This window comes from Grammomys surdaster, unplaced genomic scaffold, assembly GCF_004785775.1.
Source record: "Grammomys surdaster isolate TR1022 unplaced genomic scaffold, NIH_TR_1.0 100, whole genome shotgun sequence".
Classification (NCBI taxonomy): Eukaryota; Metazoa; Chordata; class Mammalia; order Rodentia; family Muridae; genus Grammomys; species Grammomys surdaster.
Window position 1 is genome coordinate 15714054 of NW_021604579.1, and position 20906 is coordinate 15734959.

The following is a 20906-nucleotide window of genomic DNA, read 5'->3' on the forward strand; positions in this document are numbered from 1 at the left end:
TACCACCGTTTGTGTGTGGTGGGGGGGCATGCACATGAAACAGCACATAGGCAGATGTCAGAAGACAATATGGAGTGTCAATCCTTACCTGTCACCTTGTTTGAAACAAGGCTTCTTGTGGTCTGCTACATAACAGCTTTGCATGGCTTCTAGGGGTTTGAACTCAAGTTCTCATGTTTATTCTACAACCACTGTTCCCACTGAGCCATGTCTCACCCATTCTCCCATCATGAACTCTCTTGTTGCTATGCGAAGTAGTTGGTTTTTTTCTGGGTTTTCCTTGAGGGGTGAGAGTGTTAATATTGGGTAATTACTATATGAAAGATTATCCCATTTACAGTCCAGAAAATAAATTGATAACAAGGCTGAAATGGAGGCCACTGTAGTAATTCAAATCAAACTTGGGGATCAAGATATAGAGGATAGAGAACAAGAAATGGATGACAGAGAAATTCAGAAAACAGAAGCTAACCCAAGTAGAAACTTTGTGATTTGTTGGATGTTTAAGTACAGAGAATATTTCAGTCAATAGATAGTAGGAATTAGAAGTTTTAATGACTCCCAGGTATCAATAGCTTTGTCATGAGAGTTCCCACTAGAATTTGCCAAGAATCATATTAGGGGACTGGAAAGCTCAGTGGTTAACCACTCTTATCTAGGACCTGAGTTTGTTTCCCAGTATCCACATTACATAGCTTACATATAAGTCCAGTTCTGGAGGAGTTGGCGTCTATAGCCATCCATACAAATGTAACAGACACACGCACACATAAGTTGTGTGTAATTTTAAAAACATGCTTTTTTTTTTTTTGTGAGCTCTACCTGAGCTCTCGGCTAGGCTGTGTGATCAACAGCCGGGTGCCCCACTCAGCTGTCAATTGCTAGCTGACGTTTTTTCCCATCGACATGAGGAGCTACAATAGCTCTCCACTGGCCAACCACCCTGGCTGTGCCCTTTCTTTTGCCTACCTGAGTCACTGCAGATGTAAAACAGTGGACAGTCTTAATATTTTAAAACTAGCCAGATAACTCAATTGCTGGCTGCAGAATCTATTGCCCTAAACTCATCAGCTATCCTATATTAGAATTCAGCCAGTGGCAGAGGCCCCTACCAGTTCTAGTTTCCCCCAGGCCTTACATAGTTCATTCTCCTCTCTCCAAAGCTTGGCTGAAAAAGCCCCCTCTCTATCTTGTCCCTTCCTTTTCCTCCTGGACCCTGAAATCCTTCCTTTTCTTCTTCGCCCAGAGAATAGCTTCTGCCATCTTGACATAATCAAGAAACAATCAGGGAACCAGATTTTGGTATCAGCTCTTCCCCCTACAATAAAGAAAATAAATCTTAAGAAAAGTGGATATTTGCTAACTTTGTGTTGGAAAACAGTGTTTGCTGATGACTTTATAGTGAACTCATGATTAGAAACACAAGATAATTATTTGTGATTAGACCCATACCTTTTCAGTGCTGCTAGATTTCCTTAGCTGACCCTATGATTTATTTTTGTCGGGGTGCAGTGAATGTTTATTGATGGTATTTAAGAAAATAGGGAGGGCTCCCTAGGCCCCTCCTGTTATTATGGGGGTCTAGGATGGAAATTGTGAGGGAGATGCTCAATGTTGGGGACCAGGACTCCTCAGCAACTGAGGGCCTCTCTCTTATTCTCAGTGTCTTTGCTGGGGTGGGTAGTCCAGGGTTTCTTACTTTTTGGAGGCCATGTAGGCCATGAGGTCCATGACCCTGTTGCTGTAGCCATATTCATTGTCATACCAGGAAATGGAGCTTTACAAAGTTGTCATTGAGAGCAATGCCATCCCCAACATCAAAGGTCTTAGAGTTGCTGTTGAAGTTGCAGGAGACAACTTGGTCCTCAGTGTAGCCCAGGATGCCCTTTAGTGGGCCCTCAGATACCTGCTTCACCACCTTCTTGATGTCATTATACTTGGCAGGTTTCTCCAGGCGGCATGTCAGATCCACAACAGATACTTTGTGGGTAGGAACACGAAAGACCATGCCAGTGAGCTTCCTGTTCAGCTCTGGGATGATCTTGCCCACAGCCTTGGCAGCACCAGTAGATGTAGGGACGATGTTCTGGGCAGCCCACGGCCGTCATGCCACAGCTTTCCAGAGGGACTATCCACAGTCTTCTGAATGGCAGTGATGGCATGGACCGTGGTCATGAGCCCTTCCATGATGCCAAAATTGTCATGGATGACCTTGGCCAGGAGGGCTAAGCAGTTGGTGGTGCAGGATGCATTACTGACAGTCTTGAATGAGTTGTCATATTTCTCACAGTTCATACCCATCACAAACATGAGGGCATCAGCAGAAGGGGCAGAGATGATGCCCTTTTGGCCCCACCCTTCAAGTAGCCCCCAGCCTTCTCCATGGTGGTGAAGACGCCAGTGGACTCCACAACATACTCAGCACCAGCATCACCCCATTTGATGTTAGTGGGATCATGCACCTGGAAGATGGTGATGGGCTTCCCATTGATGACAAGCTTCCATTCTCAGCCTTGACTGTGCCGTTGAACTTGCCATGGGTGGAGTCATACTGGAACATGTAGGCCATGTAGTTGAGGTCAATGAAGGGGTCATTGATGGCCACAATCTCCACTTTGCCAGATGCAGAGCAGAAGGCAGCCCTGGTAACCAGGCACTCAATACAGCCAAATCTGTTCACACCAACCTTCATCATTTTGTCCACAGGACGAGACTAGCACTGTATAAGAAGATGCGGCTGTCTCTGGAACAAGGAGGAGCAGACAGACTCCTATGATGTTTTTAATTTAACAAGTTATAAAATAAAATTGCTGCTTTAATACTTCCTCGAAGTGGTATTCTAGCTAGAACCTAAAATATCAAAAGCAAAAATGTATCAGTCCAGCATTGTCATCACTAGATTACAATGAAATCATTCCCATTATAACTGCATCAGTCAATGCAAAGGTAGTAGTCTTTGCATTTAATCCTCATACCCATACAAACATGACAAACACATGCACACATAAACAAAAATTACGAAGTTGATGTTAATACTTTACAAATTAAAAAGTGTAATTCCTAGACATTATATGCCTTAAATTCTCATAACTGCCAAGTAGCAGTACTGAGCTCTGGCTGAGCATATCCGATACCACAGGCAGTACTTACAACTCATGTCAACCTGCCTCGCCCACTTCTACAGGCATCTCATAGATAACAAGCCTGGGCAAATAGTATGGAGGTAAAACACACAGCAACCAGGTCCAGTGTGTGATTGTTACGTTTTGGTTGATATTGTAGATCTCCCAAAGCTACCTTCTTCTGATATTATCACAACAAAGACTGGGATTTCAAAATTTGGCTTTTGTATACACAGTATGCAGCAGCATTTTTAAGTTTCCTCTAAGTATTCTTTCAAAGCTGAAATGAGTTAACAAGTAATCACAAGTAAGTCAATTAGCACTTAGCATAATCTGTGATGTTCAAAGAATAATTAGCAATTCCCTTTGCATGGGATTAGGAAATGTTACTTTTAGCTGGGACAAGCTTCCATGGGCAGATTCTTTGTAAATCTCGATCACAAAACCTTTGTACTGCACTTTGGCAAGCTGATTGTTACCAAAGCTCATTAGGGTCCATAGCTGATAAGGCTTCCACATAACCAATGTATTGAGTATGTGATAATTCCAGTTGTTAAGGACAAATAGTCTAGCTTGCTGTGCTTAAATCTAAAGTCTCTGGGTCATGGGGCTAGAGAGATGGCTCAGCTGTTAAGAGCACTGGCTGTTCTTCCCAAGGAATCTGCCCTCTTCTAGCCTCCTAGGGAAAACCCATGGGACACAGACAGACATGCAGACAAAACACCCATACACATAAAAAGAAACTTCAAAACATTTTAAAGTAAACTCTTTGGGTCATTATAAACATTTGGTATATCTACAAAGATGTAACTATAAGATAATTATATTAGTCAAGATAAACCAGGTTATGCTGTTTCAACCAATAATTCCTAAATCTCAGTGATTTTATACAATGTCATCTGTCTCATTCATATCTCGTGTCCCATGTAGATAGAAGGATGCTCTCCTCCATGTTGGACTGACTTAGCAACTAAGTTTCAACATTAAGAGTGGGCTGGTCAGGGAGAGGAAAAGAGGGTTGGGGAGGGGAAGAGAGTGGAGAGGAAAGGCAGAGCTGAAGAATTTCAGAGATAGCCATGCTTTATCTTAGAGAAGAGGCATAGTTAGGAAATTTCCAAGTCAACACTTCTCCCATGTATATGATCCTGGAAAATCCTCTGAGAAGATGATTTATGTCTGTGACAGTAGTGAATTTCTATAGCAGACATATTTCTAGTTCTTCCTGGGCATGCAATAGGATTGTCTTTCTCTGCCTAATGATATTCATGCAGAAAATGTCTGTACTATTTTAGCTCAACAAAACCCCAACACTTTTCTAATCCTTTGCAAAGGGATTTTTACATTTATTATTTGTTGGGCGTCATGGATCATGTTACATGCCTAGCTCTTTGATTCATTTCAGCTTCATAGTAAATAAACTTACTGCGATAGCCTGAACATTTGTATTTAAAAATAAGAAATAAAAAGCACATTTTGAAATTATAACTCTCAAAGTGATGTTAGGAAAAGCAACGTTGGGGAGGTGCGGAGAACACAAGGACAGTGCCCTCCTGGCTGAGACTATACTGTTCTTAGAGAAGCCCCAAAGGGCTGGTTTACCCCTTCTGCTGGGTCAAAGCACAGTGGGAGATCATTTGTCTTCAACCAAGAAGAGGGACCTCCCCAGAATCTGACTATGCTGCTACCTGGTCCCTGCCATTTTCAACTTCGAGAACTACAAGGATTATATTTCTGAGTTTATAAACTTTCCAACTGCTGGTAGGTATTTTGTTCCTACAGTCTCCGAGTGAACTAGGACACATCAAATATAAGTGGAGAGCAAATGGAAGCAACTACTAGACAAGTCAACCACTGGGCAAAAAGTATTGAACGTTCCAGGAGTGTGAACAGATAGGTCACAGAAGGGAAGATTTTATGTTGGTGGTCCTCTCTAATCAAACCTCAAAATATTTTGTTTATGTTATATAGATAATAGTAACTCAAAATATTTTGTTTGATTTTATTTTCATTTCATGTGTGTTGATGTAGTATGAATTTAATAGTCCATGGTTAATAACTAGTGCTGGAAGTTATTATGGAGGCAATTACCTTTTAACCAGCTACTATCCAAGTAAAAGACACAGAGACCTTTAGGGTTACAACAAGCTTTAAGCCTTGTATACGTGAGAATCTATCAGAGGCAACCAGATCTTGGGATACAAAATATAGCATTCGAATACATACCAACAGACCAAACCCCAACATGTTGATGTTTTGCTGCATGTATGGCTATGTGAGGGTGCTGGATCCTCTAGAACTGTAGTTACAGTGTAAGCTGCCATGTGGGTGGTGAGACTTGAACCTGGGTCCTCTGGAAGAGCAGCCAGTGCTCTTAACTACTGGGTCGTCTCTCCAGCCCCTATTTTATTGTGTGTAATGTGGTTTCCTTTTTTACATAAAGGAATTATTTTAATATATTTATAAACTTGAGAATTGCATACACAATGTATTTAAATCACACTTATCCCTACTTCCCTCTTCAGCTCCTGTAAAATCCCTAACTCTATCCCAGTCCCAACTTCATGTCTCTTTTTAAAATAATTTACTGAGTTCAATTAGTACTGCCCATATATGCCTGGGTATGGGATCATCCACTGGAGCATGGTGATCCTAGCAGGGACCACACTCTTAAAGAAGATTGACTCCTCCTACTCTAGCCATCAGCAACTCTTAGTTGATACTATGTCCATTTACCAGAATAGTAGTAGGTTGGCCTTTAGGGCCTATGAGCTACACAGGCAGGGGTTCCTGTTCAGATTCATAGCATCAGTCATGAATTTCCTCCTGTATAGCAGACCTTACATCCAATCAGAAAGGTGCTTGATTACCCCTATATTATTCATGCCACCATTGCAGCCATGGGCACATCTTAACATGTCAGTCATTATTATAGCTCACAAGATTCACAGCTTGGTAAGATGGTTGGTGACTTTTCTCCCCTAACATTTGGTATAGAAACTTCCAGATCTATGAGAGCTAGCCAGGGAAGCAATTTCCAGGTCAGTATCAGCTTGATTTGTTCAAATTCTATGACCAAAGTGTGTGATATATCCAACAATGTCTTACCACCCAATTCTGGTAGGTAACCAAGAACAGTGGCAATAGCCTGCATCATTTGGGTGGTCTCAGGAAATCTTCTTGACCAATAATTCCAGGGGAATAGCCCCTACCCATCACTGGGCTTTTTCTTGGCAACCTGTTTCTTATGGGAGGAGCAGTCTCCCCCATGTAGGACTCCAATGAAACCTTTTTATATTTAGGTAACAGAAAATAGTAGGTTTCCATGCTTTTCCCCAAACATCCTTAGCATTTGTTCCTTTATCCTACCGTCCTGACCCCTTCCCCACTTACACATCTCCTCCTATTCCATTCCCCACGGCCTTACCACTTTTATTCTATCTCTCCTCCCTTAAGATCTGCCCCCCACCAATGGCGAAAGTTTTTGTTGTAGGAATGACAGAATCAGATAATTACACCAAGACTTAGAAATTTCCAGTTCAATAGAGTCCTTAAGCAATCCATATTCAAACTTCTCAACTTACAAATGAGAAAAGCAAAGCAGCCAGTGTGAGGCTGACCACCGGGGGCTCTCTTTTGCGGTCATGGACTTGGTCAGTGTGTACATGGCCAGGATGACGAGCTTGTCTGGACTTAGCCATGGACAGAGCTCAGACTTTGGTAACCTCACATTCACACCCCAAACTAGAGAGATCCTGGAGAGACCCTGACACCCACAGAAAAGGGGGGGTGGTGGGGACAAGAGAATATTTAGGATCTAGCAGAGCAGCTGAGGGCAACTGCAGGTTTTATTAATTTCCAGAGTGTATTTATATTCAGATTAGGTAGCTGTCCTGGCCTGTTTTTTCTGTTGCTGTGATATAATATTCTGACCAAAAGCAACATGGGCAAAAGGATTGTTTCAGTTTATATTAGATGTCTCAGTCTACCACTGAGGGAAGTTTGGCCAGAAGCGGAAGGCAGGGAACCAAAGGAGAAATCATGGAAGGACGGTTCTTTCTGGCTCATTCTCTGGCTTGCTCCAGGACTCATGCTTAGCTAGCTTTTTTTTTTTTTTTTAAATAGAGCCCAGGACCACCTGTGTAGGGATAGTACCACATGCAGTGAACCCTCTCACTTCAATCATCAATTAAGATAAGTCTTAAGAGATAATGGCTGCAAGTCAGTCTGATGGATAAAGTTGGAATTGAGACATTCTTGTTCTCAAATGACTCTGAGCAAACTCCTACTTTAGATAAGGGCTTTAACTGGTTTACCAAAAGAGGTATTTCATCATTTGGCATTTTGGGAATACACATCTGATTTTATTATAATATGCTGAGACAGACAAATCCAACTCACAGGTTAAGGATGTCAAGGAGCATTCTAGTCACTGAGATTCTGAGCTCTGAAGAAAAGTTACCTCTCCTAGTCTATTCTGATCCTGAGATAAGATGGTAGCCAAGAAAGAAATAACTGTTGATATGTAAAGCAGGACAGGCATTGTCTCAACACTTCTGTAGGGCTGTACTACTACCAACATTTTTTAAAAATAAGAGTACTTGAACAACTTGCTTTACATTCTAGATCTGGTGGGAGGAAAGCCAGGAATCAAATCTCAGTCCAACAGAGACCTCATCACTGTGTGACTTCCCATAGCATTGACATAGAGATGCTTTTGCTCCCTGGAAGCCTCCATCAGATGGTATCTCCCATGCTGGAGAGATACCAATATTGACTTTCAGAGTTTAAAGCTTGCTCTATGTCAGACATCAAATGTAAAGTGGGCACTGAAGCTCATATGTCCCTGCTTCCAAAAGCCTTCTATTTCCACAGCAACTCCTGAGACGATGCAGCAATGCTAAGTGAGGTGTGTTCAGATGCCTGAGTAACCAGCAATAATCATAAAAGCACATGAATAGCCTTCCACACTGTCACCTGTGTGCTTAGTAAATACTGTTAAAATAAGTACTGACCAATAAAGCATCACAAGGATTGGTATAAATGGCCCAAGAGGGTGAAATAACTTCAAAACTTCACTGGGCACTGCTGACCAACTGCATCGATTCTCATTTGCTCTCTGGCAGGATGAGGGGCCCTGCTCTAGCTCTGTTTCTCTTCTTAGTTCTGTTGGCTGTAGTGGAAGTAAGAAGCAGGCAGACTGTGAAGCTCTGTGGCCTGGACTATGTGAGAACAGTCATCTACATCTGTGCTAGCTCACGGTGGAGGAGACACCTGGAGGGGGCTCTCCACGCTCAACAAGGTATTGAACTCACACACCTTACTTTTTTCTAGAACCCTTCTTTTTAACCACCCCACCTCAACCCCAGTTTTCTTAGTAGCTATTTCTCTAAGAAATTCTGATCCACTTGCATATCAATGTAGGGACCTAATCATCAAAATATATTACAGAATTTGGCCTGGCAAAAACGCAAATGTGCTACATTTTAAAAAGCAACACACTGCTATTCTTTAGTCTTTGAATAAAACTGGTTCATTGCATGGGGCTTCAATGAACTCAGTATCTATGGGCAGAGTGGTAAAGGCTGTAGAGAGGCCAGATGTCTGTCTGCACACAGATGATTATAGAGCATATCAAGTTAGAGTTTAGGCAACTGGCAAACAAGGGGAAGGGGAAGGACCTGAGTCAGTGGACCACATATTAAGTACCAGGCAATTTCCCAGGCAACACATCACTTAGCTTTCTGTTGAAGCTCGTATGAAGTATGTCATGGTGCTGCGGCTTATCATTTATCAAGGAGAAAACTGTTTACCCAGCCACTCAGCAGTAAGGCCAGAAAACAAGCCAGGACGATTGGCCTCAGGAGCTGTCGTCATTGTTATTACATACTGTGCCCTAGACGAAGAGAAGGCTTCTGTAGATACTTACATCATGGAGAAGGTGGAACTCTACAGAGGTCCTGAAGGTCCTGCCAAATCTGAGAAGTTGTGGGGCAGGAATTAGGGGGATTGTGAGCAATAGGGAAAGCATGACCAGAATTCCCAGGGTGCCTTGTCAACCTGCTATCGTAGCAGCAGTGATGTGTTGATGTCACGGAACTTCTGTTTTCAATTCAAGGAACTTAGAAGATTGGCTGGAATTCTTTCTGCCATTTTTGTAATGAATTATGCGGTAAAGGACTGGAGACATGACCCAGAGGCCCATGTTAGGCAGCTCACAAATGTCTGTAATTCCAGCTCCAGGGGATTTGATGCCTTAGGTTTCACTGGGTACCTGTAATCATGTACACATACATACAACCTTATACACACATAACATAACACATACATGCACCCTTAACATATATATACACATAATTATAAATAATAAAGATAACAATTTAAAACTATGAGGTAAAATGTATTCAAGGTTCTATTAAATTGGCAAAACATGGATTTTTCATGTATGTAACATGTGAATGGTGCACAATGGCTAAATCAGGCTAATTCATAAGCACTACCTATGCATCACCTACATTACCTATTATTTTCTCGTGGTGAGAACACTAAAAATGTATGCTCTTAGTCACGTCAGGAATGCATGTGCTGCTGTTGATCACAGCCGCCACATTGTACAGTCAATCTCTTGAACTTATTCCTCATGACTGCTTGAAACCATGTACTCCTTAGCTCTCCCTCTCCATCCCTGGACACCTGAGTCACCCTTGAATAGCCACCACTCTCCTTTGCTCTCGAGGCCTTGGCTATCCAGATCTCTCATAAGTGAGACCATGCAACATTACTCTTTCTGTGCCCAGCTCCTGACTCTGCTTGCATAATGGGTGGCATTGCCTTTGTTTTCTAATAAAGACTTAGGAAATGAATGGCATGTGAATGCTGAAGCCACATGTATGATGCTAAAGGTTTCAGCTTGGCTTAAAAGGACTTAGGAAAACAGAAGATATTAGGGAATTGCCAACAATATTCATATTTTAGTAGGATAATATTTTGAGATGTGATAAAGTTGTCCTTACCACGTTAATACATATAGATAATACATAGTTCGTATAGACCTTATCAGAAATAGGTGCTTTTTAAACTTTAAAAAAAACAAAGAGTTGTTGTCAATTTTGAAACAGCACATGAAGACATAATAGAAAAATGCATTGAAATATCTCTGAATATACAGAGCAGTAAAATGAAAGTTTTGTAAATTTCTTTTTACATTTTAAAAGTATTATTATTGTGAGGATGTGTGCCTGTGTGTGTATATGACACGTGTACAAGCACATAATTCCACAGTACATGTGCTGAAGTAGGAGCACAACTTTGTGGAGTTGGTTCTCTCTTTCCATCTTTATGTGGATCAAAGTCAAGCCTAGGCTTTCTTTGTCAGGCTACAAGTACCCCCAACTTCCACCCACAGAGCATCTTACTGGCCCTATCTCCTTTTGAAATTACTGAAACCGTAGCACTCGAAACTTCCAAAGGTGTTTACTGTATTTTCCTTAACATTATTTATCTGATCAATTACTAGTTGACCAACTACCATTCTTTCTTCTGGTTTTGGTTTAAACACAAGCCAGAAGGACTTGAATACAGACATTGGGAACAACATTTAGACTGAACAATGTGGCCCATTTCAGATATGGAAAGGAAATCTCACTGATCAGCTCTGCAAAGCATCCCCAGGGTTTTTGTTACTGTTGTTGTCTTGCTTCTAGCTAATTAATTACATCTCTTATGATTAATTATATAGCTTATTGCTAATTATAACTAATATCTTTGGAAATGTCTAATTTCTCATGGACCAGAGGCGGCTGGTAACATTTGCTGCTAGCCAACTGACACCACTATCTTTCGACATCTGTAAAATGAAGAGCCAGCATGACTCAGCTCTTCCTGAAGTGCTGGTCTTTGGTGCTTTCTTGTTAGAGTTTGTAAAGGTATGTGTCTTTCTCTCTTACAGCTAAGACAAGAAACCACCTCCAGCTCCTAGATAGACCGGAGACATCCAAGGAAACTCTGGAGCACAACCTTCCCAGGATGGATATCTCAGGACAGGAGCTTGTTCGAGATCCACAGGCACCCATGGAAGGTCTTTGGGAATTGAAGAAGCACTCAGTAGTATCCAGACGAGATTTGCAAGCTTTGTGCTGCAGGGAAGGCTGCTCCATGAGGGAGCTTAGCACCCTCTGTTAGGACGCGCCCAACCCATGGCAGGCTTTAGCATGTATCTCGATGTTCTACCTTTGAGTCCCATGTTCAGCTTCTATCATTACAACCATGGCTTTTGGGTGTTTTCCTAAAAGGTCTATTATGACTTAAAGCCACTTTGCCAAGGCTAGCCCACTCTTCTTTCTTAATTCTAACTATGTCTTTGAAATTTCAAGTGCTATGCAAAATTGCAATAAAAATGCCTGAATCCAAGCTCACTGTGATTCTTTCCCCTTAAAAATTGTTATAGGGGCTGGAGAGAGTCTTAGCGGTTAAGAGTGCTTGCCACTCTTGTAGAAGTCATGAGTTCAATTCCAAGCAATGGCACAATTATTATACTCATCTGTAACTCCAGTTCTAGGGGATCTGATACCCTCTTCTGGTTTCCACTGACACTCAATCTGCATGTGTTGTGCAGACATATATATGTAGGCAAAGCACTATACATGTAAAATAATATATGTATATAAGTCTAAAAAACTGTTAGAATCAATGATTGAGGATGCTCCACCAAAAAACGTATACCGGGAACTGGAGAGATGAATCAGTAGTTAAGAATACTGTTGTTCTTCCAGAGGATCTTGGTCCAATTCCCAGAACCATATGACAGCTTACAACTCTCTGTAACTGTTGTTCCAGGGGATTTGATGCCCTTTTCTGGCCTCCTTAGGCACCAAACATATAAGTATTGCAAAGATATAAATGCAAGAAGAACATCTATACACATAAACAAAAAATTAAAACAAAAGTCATGCATCACTAAAAATAATGCTCCTCTCTTGCAATCTTACATTCTTCTTGATCATATGAGCAGTGAAGGCCCTGGGCCTGGAGTTACAGATGATTGTGAGCCACCATGTGGGTTCTGGGAAACAGACTACTGTGCCTTCTGTCCAGCCCCAATCTAGACAGCTTTTACTACAAGGGATTCAAAGCCTCCCCTTCCACTGGTGGGTCAGATGGGAGAGACTGCTGTGTTGTCTCATAGCCAGGAACTGTCACTTAAGCATGGATGAAGTTTGATAGATGGATCATCATCCTTCAGCTCCTCCAAAACATTTCTGGGACCACAGCTCTTTGTGACATCTGTGGCAGGAGAGCAGAGCAGAGAGAGGGGCCTGAATATTAACACATGAAAGAGATTAATTATCTATCGGGAAAAAGACAAGAATCACCACCACCGAGAGATACATGAAAGCGACAGAGCACACAATCTGCAAATACAGAAGCTGGGCACTGTATAAATGACCTATAAGAGGTCACAAATCTTGTGGTCCAAGGCCTTTGAGCCTTGGACCTTTTCAGTTCTCTGGCCCACTTTAGAAATGCTTTGTTATTAAATAAACTGTGTCTAAGCCAGGTGTGGTGCTGCACACCTTTAAACCATGCAACTGGTAGGAAGAAGCAGACTGATCTCAGTGAGCTTGAGGCCAGCCTTGTCTACATAATGAGTTCCAGATGAGATCTTGTCTTTCTTAGAAAACACACACACACATACACACACACACACACACACACACACACACCCTATAAGTGTTACAGCTTTGAGAGGAAAGATTTCCCAGTGCAAGTGTTGCAGCTCTGAAGGAAAGGTATCCTGGTAGTCAGGAGCCAAGGAATACCACAGAGTCACACTGCACAACAAACCTCACAGAAGAGATTTGTTGGGAAAGACACAAAAGAACTAAGCAGGAGTCAGGCTTTTTATAGGGTTTCTTGGGAAGGCAGGGTGGTGCTTTCCAGGGTGGCCTGAGATTGGTGGGATTTGGTGGTTGGATCTTGAGGCGTGTTTGTTTGTTTGTTTGTTTTGTTTAGTTTTGTTTTGTAAGGCTGAGCTTGGTCACCTGTGTCTCCAGAGCTGGGGCAATTAGAATAATCTGGGCTTGTCCTGGCCACTTGCTTATGTCAAGGGGCTTACACACTCTACCACCACCACCACCACCACCACCACCACCACTGCCACCAGCACTACCACCACCATCATCACCACCACCACCACCACCACCACCAACAACAACAACAACCACCAAAACTAGCTGTATATACTTCTATTATTATCCTTGTGTCCCTGGTCCAGTTCCTTGTTCTTTCATACAAGAACATGGAAATCCTAGTGGGTACTTTCTGGACCCTCATCCATGCCTAGCACAGCAGGAAAAAGTAAAAACATGGTTACAAAATTAAATAGAACCAGTTGCTAATTTATCACTCAGAAATAAATAAACACTTAACTTTCGAGTTACTGTGCATTATTTCTGAGAAACTGAGCAACAACGTTCTCAATCTAAACACAGTGTTTTTCTCAAAGGACTTCAGAATGCTCAATAAGTGTTTTCTGACATTGCCTTTCATGATTGATTCCAAGAATAGGCAGGGGCCATATACACACCATCCAGCTCCCATGAGCTGCAGGCATTCAGAGTATGAGTAATGTTCTCCTTCTTGTCTAAACCTTCCTTTATTTTGCCTCTGTCTTACAGAAATAAAAGGACTTTTCATTCTTATCCTAGCACTTGAAAATCCAAGGCCTAGCTGGTAAAGCCATTGTTATGCAATTGGATGTCTTCCTGGATAAAAGGAGAAAATAGGGCTGCCACAAAACGTTTTCATCTCTTACACTGTCAGCTGAGTCCTCTAGTGGGTTGTGATAATAGTCAGGATCTGTTCAGCCTAGTGCTGATCTTAGTAATGCTGTCTATGAACGTCATCAATGACATGTTGGGCGCTCATTGTGTTTGGTCTTTAAACAGCTTCACACATCAGCCGCAGTTAACCTGTAAGGAAGGGACAGTACTTTATCGTCGTCTTTAACAGTAGAAAGCAATCTGGGGAGAATTAAAGAAATGTGTCTAAAGCTGAACTGCTGAATGGTAGGTGTTTCTGGATACACAGTGAACTACTTAGTGTGAATCAAGGCAGTCTTGCCAAAGTTGCTTATATTCAAATTTGTATGACCACTAGGCATTCCTAATTTTCAAAAAGCTAATGTTATTAGGTAGCAAGTTAAGTATCATCAGAGAATGAGGTCTTTGGAGATGCAAGCCCTCCCTCTTAATCAGCAGCTTATGAAACCAAAAATGAAATTTCAAGACTGTTTATTGATCAGAAGAATGAGATCTAAGTCATAGTTCTTGTCCTTAATGGAGATGTCACTGAGAACTGTCTGGAAGGCCATTTATTGATAGCTTCTTAAAACTTATAAGCATATGACTTAAGGAGTGGAAAGATGGGTCAGTGGTTTAAAAGTACTGGCTGCTCTTCCAGAGGACCCAGGTTCAATTCCAATTCTAGAGGAGTCAATGCTCTTCTGGTCTCTGTTGGCATCAGGCATGCACATGACACACAGACATATGTGTACCAAACACTTATATACATAAAATAAAAACAAATCTCAAGAACATGATCTATCAGAGACTTTCTTAAAGAATGAAAATACAGTTGTCTTTTTGAAAGAAAGTCAATCCAAATGACCCATTCAATCACCTGGATAGGCATAAGTCACTCAGGAAAAGCTACCTTGCTAGAGTCTTTATAAGTATTATAAAGCCTTCCTGAATCATAGCTCACAGAAGTCTTAGGTTGTTAAGACTATTGGTTAGTCTTCCTCCTTCCCCATACCCAGCATCCTGCATTAGCATCTTCTGGAATTACGAAAGCTATGACCCAAGTGTGTACTATATTTAGCAATAGAGCCTTACTATTCAGTTTTGGTGGGCAATTGTATTAGTTACTTTTCTCTTGTTTCAGTAAAAGCACCATGACCAAGGCAACTTGAGGAAGAGAGCATATACTTGGGCATAAGTTTTCAGAGAGATAAGAGTCCTATGGCATGAGTCATGGCAGTAGATGGCAACCATGGCAGCAGCAACAGCTCTGAGCTCACATCTCTAACCAAAGCAGAAAACTCAAAGAGTGAACTGGGAATGTGGCCAGGCTTCTGAAACCCCAAAGCCCATTCCTCGTAACACACTTCTTCCAGTCATGCCACACCTTTCAAGCACCACCACCAACTGGGGACCAAATGTTCAAATGAACAAGACTCTGGAGGACAGCTCATTCAAATCATCATAGCAACTAAAATCAATGGCAATAGCATTCATTGATTTTACATTGTTTGGGGAGGGGAGTCTCTGTAACAACCTCAATCAGCACCTCAAAGGACACTGGGCTTTTTATTTGGAATCTATGGCTTCTGAGAAGTGTATCATATATTCAATTTAATATATATTTAATATATTTAAAATACATACTTATATGTGTGTATGTATTTAGGAAGCTTATAAAATATAGGTTTCCATACATCCTTTTCAAATATACACAGTGTGAGTTATTTTCCTCTCTACCCATTCCTCTATCTGGCTAAGAACTGATGGCAAGAGCTCATAGCCTGTAAGGGTAAACTAGTTCTATAGCATTTTGCTAAATGGACATAGTATCAAGTAATCTTTTAAGTATGTATCTGTGTTCCACAGATTAGCGCAGCTCTGAGTCCTCATCAGAGGAGGAACTGTGTACACTGGATGGTGGTTGCTTTAGGGCTTATAACTGGTCAAGATACAGAGAGTAAGTCTGTGGAGTGCTTAGCCATCTAAAGTCTTTCCTCAAGGCTCAGGAACATCGTGGAAGATTGTAAAAGCTAAAGGTGTTAAGCCAAATGTTTAAATGGTTTAAGTGTTTAAGCTAAGTGTTTTGTGGGAAAGAGTGCCTTCTGAACATGAAAGAACATTTGGATTCACAACACCCTGCACAAAATCAAGCCAGGCAACATTCCAGCAGGGTTAGGGGAGGGCTTATGAGACTCCATTTCTAGTTGAGGAGCTATGGACAGTTGGATGCTAAGGGAAGGACAATCACTTTTATTTATGGATGTGACCTCTGAAAGGTTGACTATGTTCCAATGAAAGCCCTCACAGCCACATGTACATGGACACCACTAATTAGATTCAGTGATACATATATATATATATATATATATATATATATATATATCAAGAAGACATGAAGTTAGGGAGAACATGAGGGAAGGGGCAGAGTCAAGGAAGAGTCCAAGCTGGAAGCAGTGGAGGGAGCATGTGATTAAAGTCCACTGCACACATGTATTAAATTCCCAAAGAATAAACACAAATATTGTAGTTTTAAAAGTCAAATGAAATATAGGCCAGTACAGTTGCAGCCATCCTGGCTGGAGAGAAGATACTTTAAAGAGAAGAAATACTTGCTCTCCTCCCACTGGCTATCAGACTCTTGAAACAATGGATCCCAAAAGATTAACATTTCCTGAGGCAGGGCTTGCTGCAGGAAGGGGTTGTCTAAGCCCTGCTGTTAGAGGAGACACTCTCCTCCAAGGAATTTTACACAGCTTTGACAGTGGATCAGGTATTAGCTGATGAACATGACCATGCCTCCTCCAGACTGCTTCATACACAATCCTCTACCCACCCACTCCCATTTAAATCTAACCCTCAAGTACCCCAAGATAGACTTAGGGTCACTGGACTCCTTATTTGCTCCTCCTCCCAGTGTGGCCACACTAAACACATCTCCTTTCTCTGCATTTTGTTGTTACTTGTTTCTTTAATCGACATATTGGGAATAGAGGGGGAATTTGAGCATCGCTCATTGGGGCTGCATGAACAGAGACTTTGAGCCCAACTACTCTTGTAACACAATGACTCCTCAGGCCGTGTCTGCCCTCACCCCTGAGACCGTGCTTTCCTATCTAGTAAACTGCATATTTTCCACACTATGTGCTTTATTTTATTTTTTAGTTATTTGAGAAATTTGTATAATGTATTTTGATCATTTTCACCCACTTCCCCTAATTCTTTCCAGATCTACCCTCTGTCCACCCAATTTTGTCTCCTTTAACATATATAAATACTATATATGTTATATTATATATCTATATATAATTGATCAAACACACAGACACACACAGACACACATATATATATATATACATATTCAAGTACAGTTTGTGGCTGCTCATATACCCCTTCCAGGGGTCATGCCTTTAAAAAGAATGACCATTAATTGTCATAGCTCCTTAGTTAAGGGTAGGAATTCTTACCCATCTACCATGTCCATGTTGGAATTTTGGTTTGAGTCTTGCACATGCTATGTCAACTGCTGTGTGTTCATACATGCAACTGCCCTGCTTTGTCTCCTGAACACAGTTTCCTTATAGTCATCTATCTCTTCTGCCTTTGACATTCTTTCCACCCCGTCTACAATGACCCCCGAGCCTTTGGAGGAGGGGCTACACTGTAAGTGTCCCATTAATGTCTGAGCACTCCAAAGTCTCTCATTCTTTGCATCTTGGGTCTCCGTATTAATTGCCATCTAGAGCAAAAACAAGCTTCTACGGTGAGAGTTGAGAGATGCACTGACTTATGGGTATTAATGATAAGTCATGGGGAGCTAGCACACACACACACACACACACACACACACACCTTAACATTAATCTGTAAAAAGCAAAACAAAAATACAAGAGTTATCTTTTTTGGTTATTAAAATAATCTTCTATTTTCAACTTGATACTTATGACAAGTTGACATTATTATATGTCAACCAGCAAAATGCACAGCAGCAGAAGACTATTTTATTGAGCCAGACACTGTGGGTTGCAGCTGTGTAGCTGCCTGCTCAGGGCTGAAACATCCCCTTATGAAAAACAAGAAGCTTACAAGTAAGTGACAGGAACTCATAAGGCTCATGAGGCACTTCCTGAAGTCATAGCAATAAATAAATGCCAGGGGAGGAGATTCGATGCTGCAGAAAGTGGGAAGATGTGTAGGGAATGTAGCACTGGTGTGTTGTCATGGTGATGTAGCTACCTGTCACTCAGGCTGTTGTAGAAAGTACCAAACAACTCTTTGGTTCACCAGCTGGGCTTTGATGATTTTCTATTTTTCTGGGCTGTTGTTAGTCCCCTGTTTGAGTTTGCATAGACTCTTATCCAGTCTCCCCAGGAAGAGTCCTACAGCACTTGCCAAAACGCAAAGCGACATTGCTCCACCTACTTACTAATTGTTTCTATCATGTAAAATAGTTTTCATAAATGCAATATTTGTAATAACATGTAGTGATGTTATTCTTAAATGTCATTATTTAAATTTTTTGTTTTAAATATTAATAGGTTCTCTCCACATAAACAAACACTCTTTGAAATTCTTTGCAATTTCTAAATGTGTGTGGGGTGTGGGTGCATGCATGCATACATACATGTGCATGTGTATGGATGTGTGTCTGTCATGGCATACATATGGGCATCAGAGGACAACTGGAGGAGTCAGTTCTCTCCTTTCACCACATTGGTCCCAGGAATTACACTCTGGTTGTCAGGGTGGGCCTTTGTACACTGATGATCTTGATGATCCACATGTACATATTTTTCCAGTATATATTTATTAGTTACCATTTATCATATAGTAAATATTTACCATAATTATTTATGACTTAGTTGTTATAAATATATATTATTTAAGTATACAGAAACAAAAAGAAGAAAATTGGGACCTAGTCCTTTTACTTACACCCCATAGGCTGATGTTTTAGGGGAAAAACAATAGCCTATGATTAGGGTTAGGAAATGCAAACAGTAAGAAATATAGAAACAACACAACCGGCTTGCTTCTGTTTGCTTCTGGTTAAGACAACCATTGCTGAGAGTTAGTTGCTCGTGGGCTGGGGTCTAGCTTGGTTAGTATGGAGCAGAAACAGATTGGCCAGCTGATCATCTCTGCCCATTTCTTCCTCCTGCCTTTGTGCCTTTACTCTTGAAGGAGGATGAAACAGGCAAAAATAGGTCACAAATATAGGTCACTCACCATGCAGTGCTCCTTGAGTGGTTGTCATGCCTGGGTGCATGGGCGAAAATCTGACCCCAGCTTTAAAGCACAAGAGAAGCTTTCTCCTGCTTTATCATCCACTGGGCATCAGTAGATCCAAGAGTCAGAGTTTCTTACAAAAGAAACTCTAGTATCTGTCACAAAGGATTTTTTAAAATGTACAATTTGTTTTTATTTTTTGTTTATTGGTGTTTCACCTGAATGTAAATCTATGAGGTGTCAGAAGCCCTGGCACCAGAGTTACAGACAGGTGTGTGCTGCCACGTGGGTGCTAGGAATTGAACCTGGGACCTCTGGAAGAGCAGCCAGTGCTCCTAACAGAGCCATCTCTCCAGTCCCACAAAGCATATTTTTAATAATAAGCATTTGTCATTATCTCCTTATAGTGTCCTTACATGAATCCCGTCTCAGACTGAGTTAGCCCCATCATACGGATTAGGAAATGTCTCATCTTAAATTCTAGACTCTACGTCATTAAATGAGTGACTCCTTTGCGACTTTTACTTGTGTTTGTGAACTGAGATGCCAGCAAGCAGTTTAGCTATGTTTCCATACAATTTTAAATCTATACTCTCAAAGTGAAGGGAACTAAAGAGAATGTATTTGTATAATTAATTAGCAGATATACTGTCTTTTTCTTTCGTTTCAAAATGATTTACCTTATATAAATTTATAAAGTGATTTCCCAGGATCCACAAATCAAAATCAGACCAAGTATGTGGCACATTTTCTAGTTAGATGTTCCATCACCGTCATTTGCTGGGAACATCAGTTATTATCTCATGTGCAAAGGGAAGCCAGGGACTCTCCATTCTGGTCATACTGGCTTCTTGCCTTGGTAGGTATGAAAATAAGTTGGTGGTGGATGAAGAACCACAGGTTTCAAGTTAGAGCCTGCATTTAAAAGAGAAAAAAACCTGCAGGGTAGTTGAGCTGGTAAAGAAGAAGCTGAAAGCTACACCAGACTTTAGCGAGACTTTCAGCATACTTAGGTCTCAGTTCACCCTCCTGAGGTTTGCTCATTTGTGAATGAACTCATAAATCCAAATGGGTATGAGGGAAGCAAGGAACGGGCAGTGCTAAGCAACATCACTGTCAGGAACCACAAAAGTCCTGATGTGGGCCTGGCCCTCTGCATGAAAGATGCATGAGAACAAATAGACATAGCCCTGGAAGCAGAATTTGGGAACAGATAGTGTCATGAAAGATGTGGATTTTTTTTTTAAATGCCACTGATAGACGGTAGATTGAGTACTTCAAATTAGAAAGAAATGCACAGGCATATTATGGTGATGAGAAGAAATTGCAGAAGCGTTGAGGTTTGGTCTTTTGCTGTATATTGTAATACTAAGTGCGTTGCCCCAGGGACAAGAGAGTGAGTGCTCACAGACCCAAGTGAAGCTATGTGTCCTTACTCCCCAGTTATTTCTGATTGGTAAATAAAGATGCTGACAGCCAAGTGCTGGGCAGAAGAGACATAGACAGGTTTGAGGATTCCTGGGCTTGGAGTCAGAGGGGAAGAAGAGAGTGAAGAGGGAATGGAGGAGAAGTCGCCATGGTTAGGTGAGTCATGAAAACGTGGCCCTGAGGGCTGCTGGCCAATTAGAGTTAAGAGCAGCCCAGATGAAACATAGTATTTGGGGTTATCAATAGGAAAGTGGATTCTAATAGCATAGAGGGTAGATATCTACCCAGCTCATGTGCTGTTTAAGGCTTATTGTAAATATAGAAATCATGT

General features: G+C 41.3%; 1 protein-coding gene across 2 annotated transcripts; it reads left to right on the forward strand.

The window, feature by feature from the left end:
• Positions 1-8104: 8104 nt before the first annotated feature.
• On the forward strand, positions 8105-11528 carry Insl5 (insulin like 5). Of its 2 annotated transcripts, XM_028784567.1 has the most exons (3): positions 8105-8124; positions 8243-8421; positions 11068-11300. In XM_028784567.1, the coding sequence occupies exons 2-3, from the start codon at positions 8247-8249 to the stop codon at positions 11298-11300; spliced, it is 408 nt and encodes a 135-aa protein (XP_028640400.1). In that variant the 5' UTR covers positions 8105-8124; positions 8243-8246. The 2 variants fall into 2 exon arrangements, with proteins under 2 accessions (XP_028640400.1, XP_028640395.1); XM_028784562.1 differs by lacking the exon at positions 8105-8124 and having other exon boundaries at positions 8213-8421; positions 11068-11528.
• The last annotated feature ends 9378 nt before the right edge of the window (positions 11529-20906 follow it).

Bases quoted from the DNA above. Each gene is read 5' to 3' on its own strand.
- Insl5 (XM_028784567.1), top strand. From the start codon at position 8,247: ATGAGGGGCCCTGCTCTAGCTCTGTTTCTCTTCTTAGTTCTGTTGGCT. The intron at 8,422-11,067 runs GTATTGAACTCA...TCTCTCTTACAG, and splicing joins GGCTCTCCACGCTCAACAAG to CTAAGACAAGAAACCACCTC.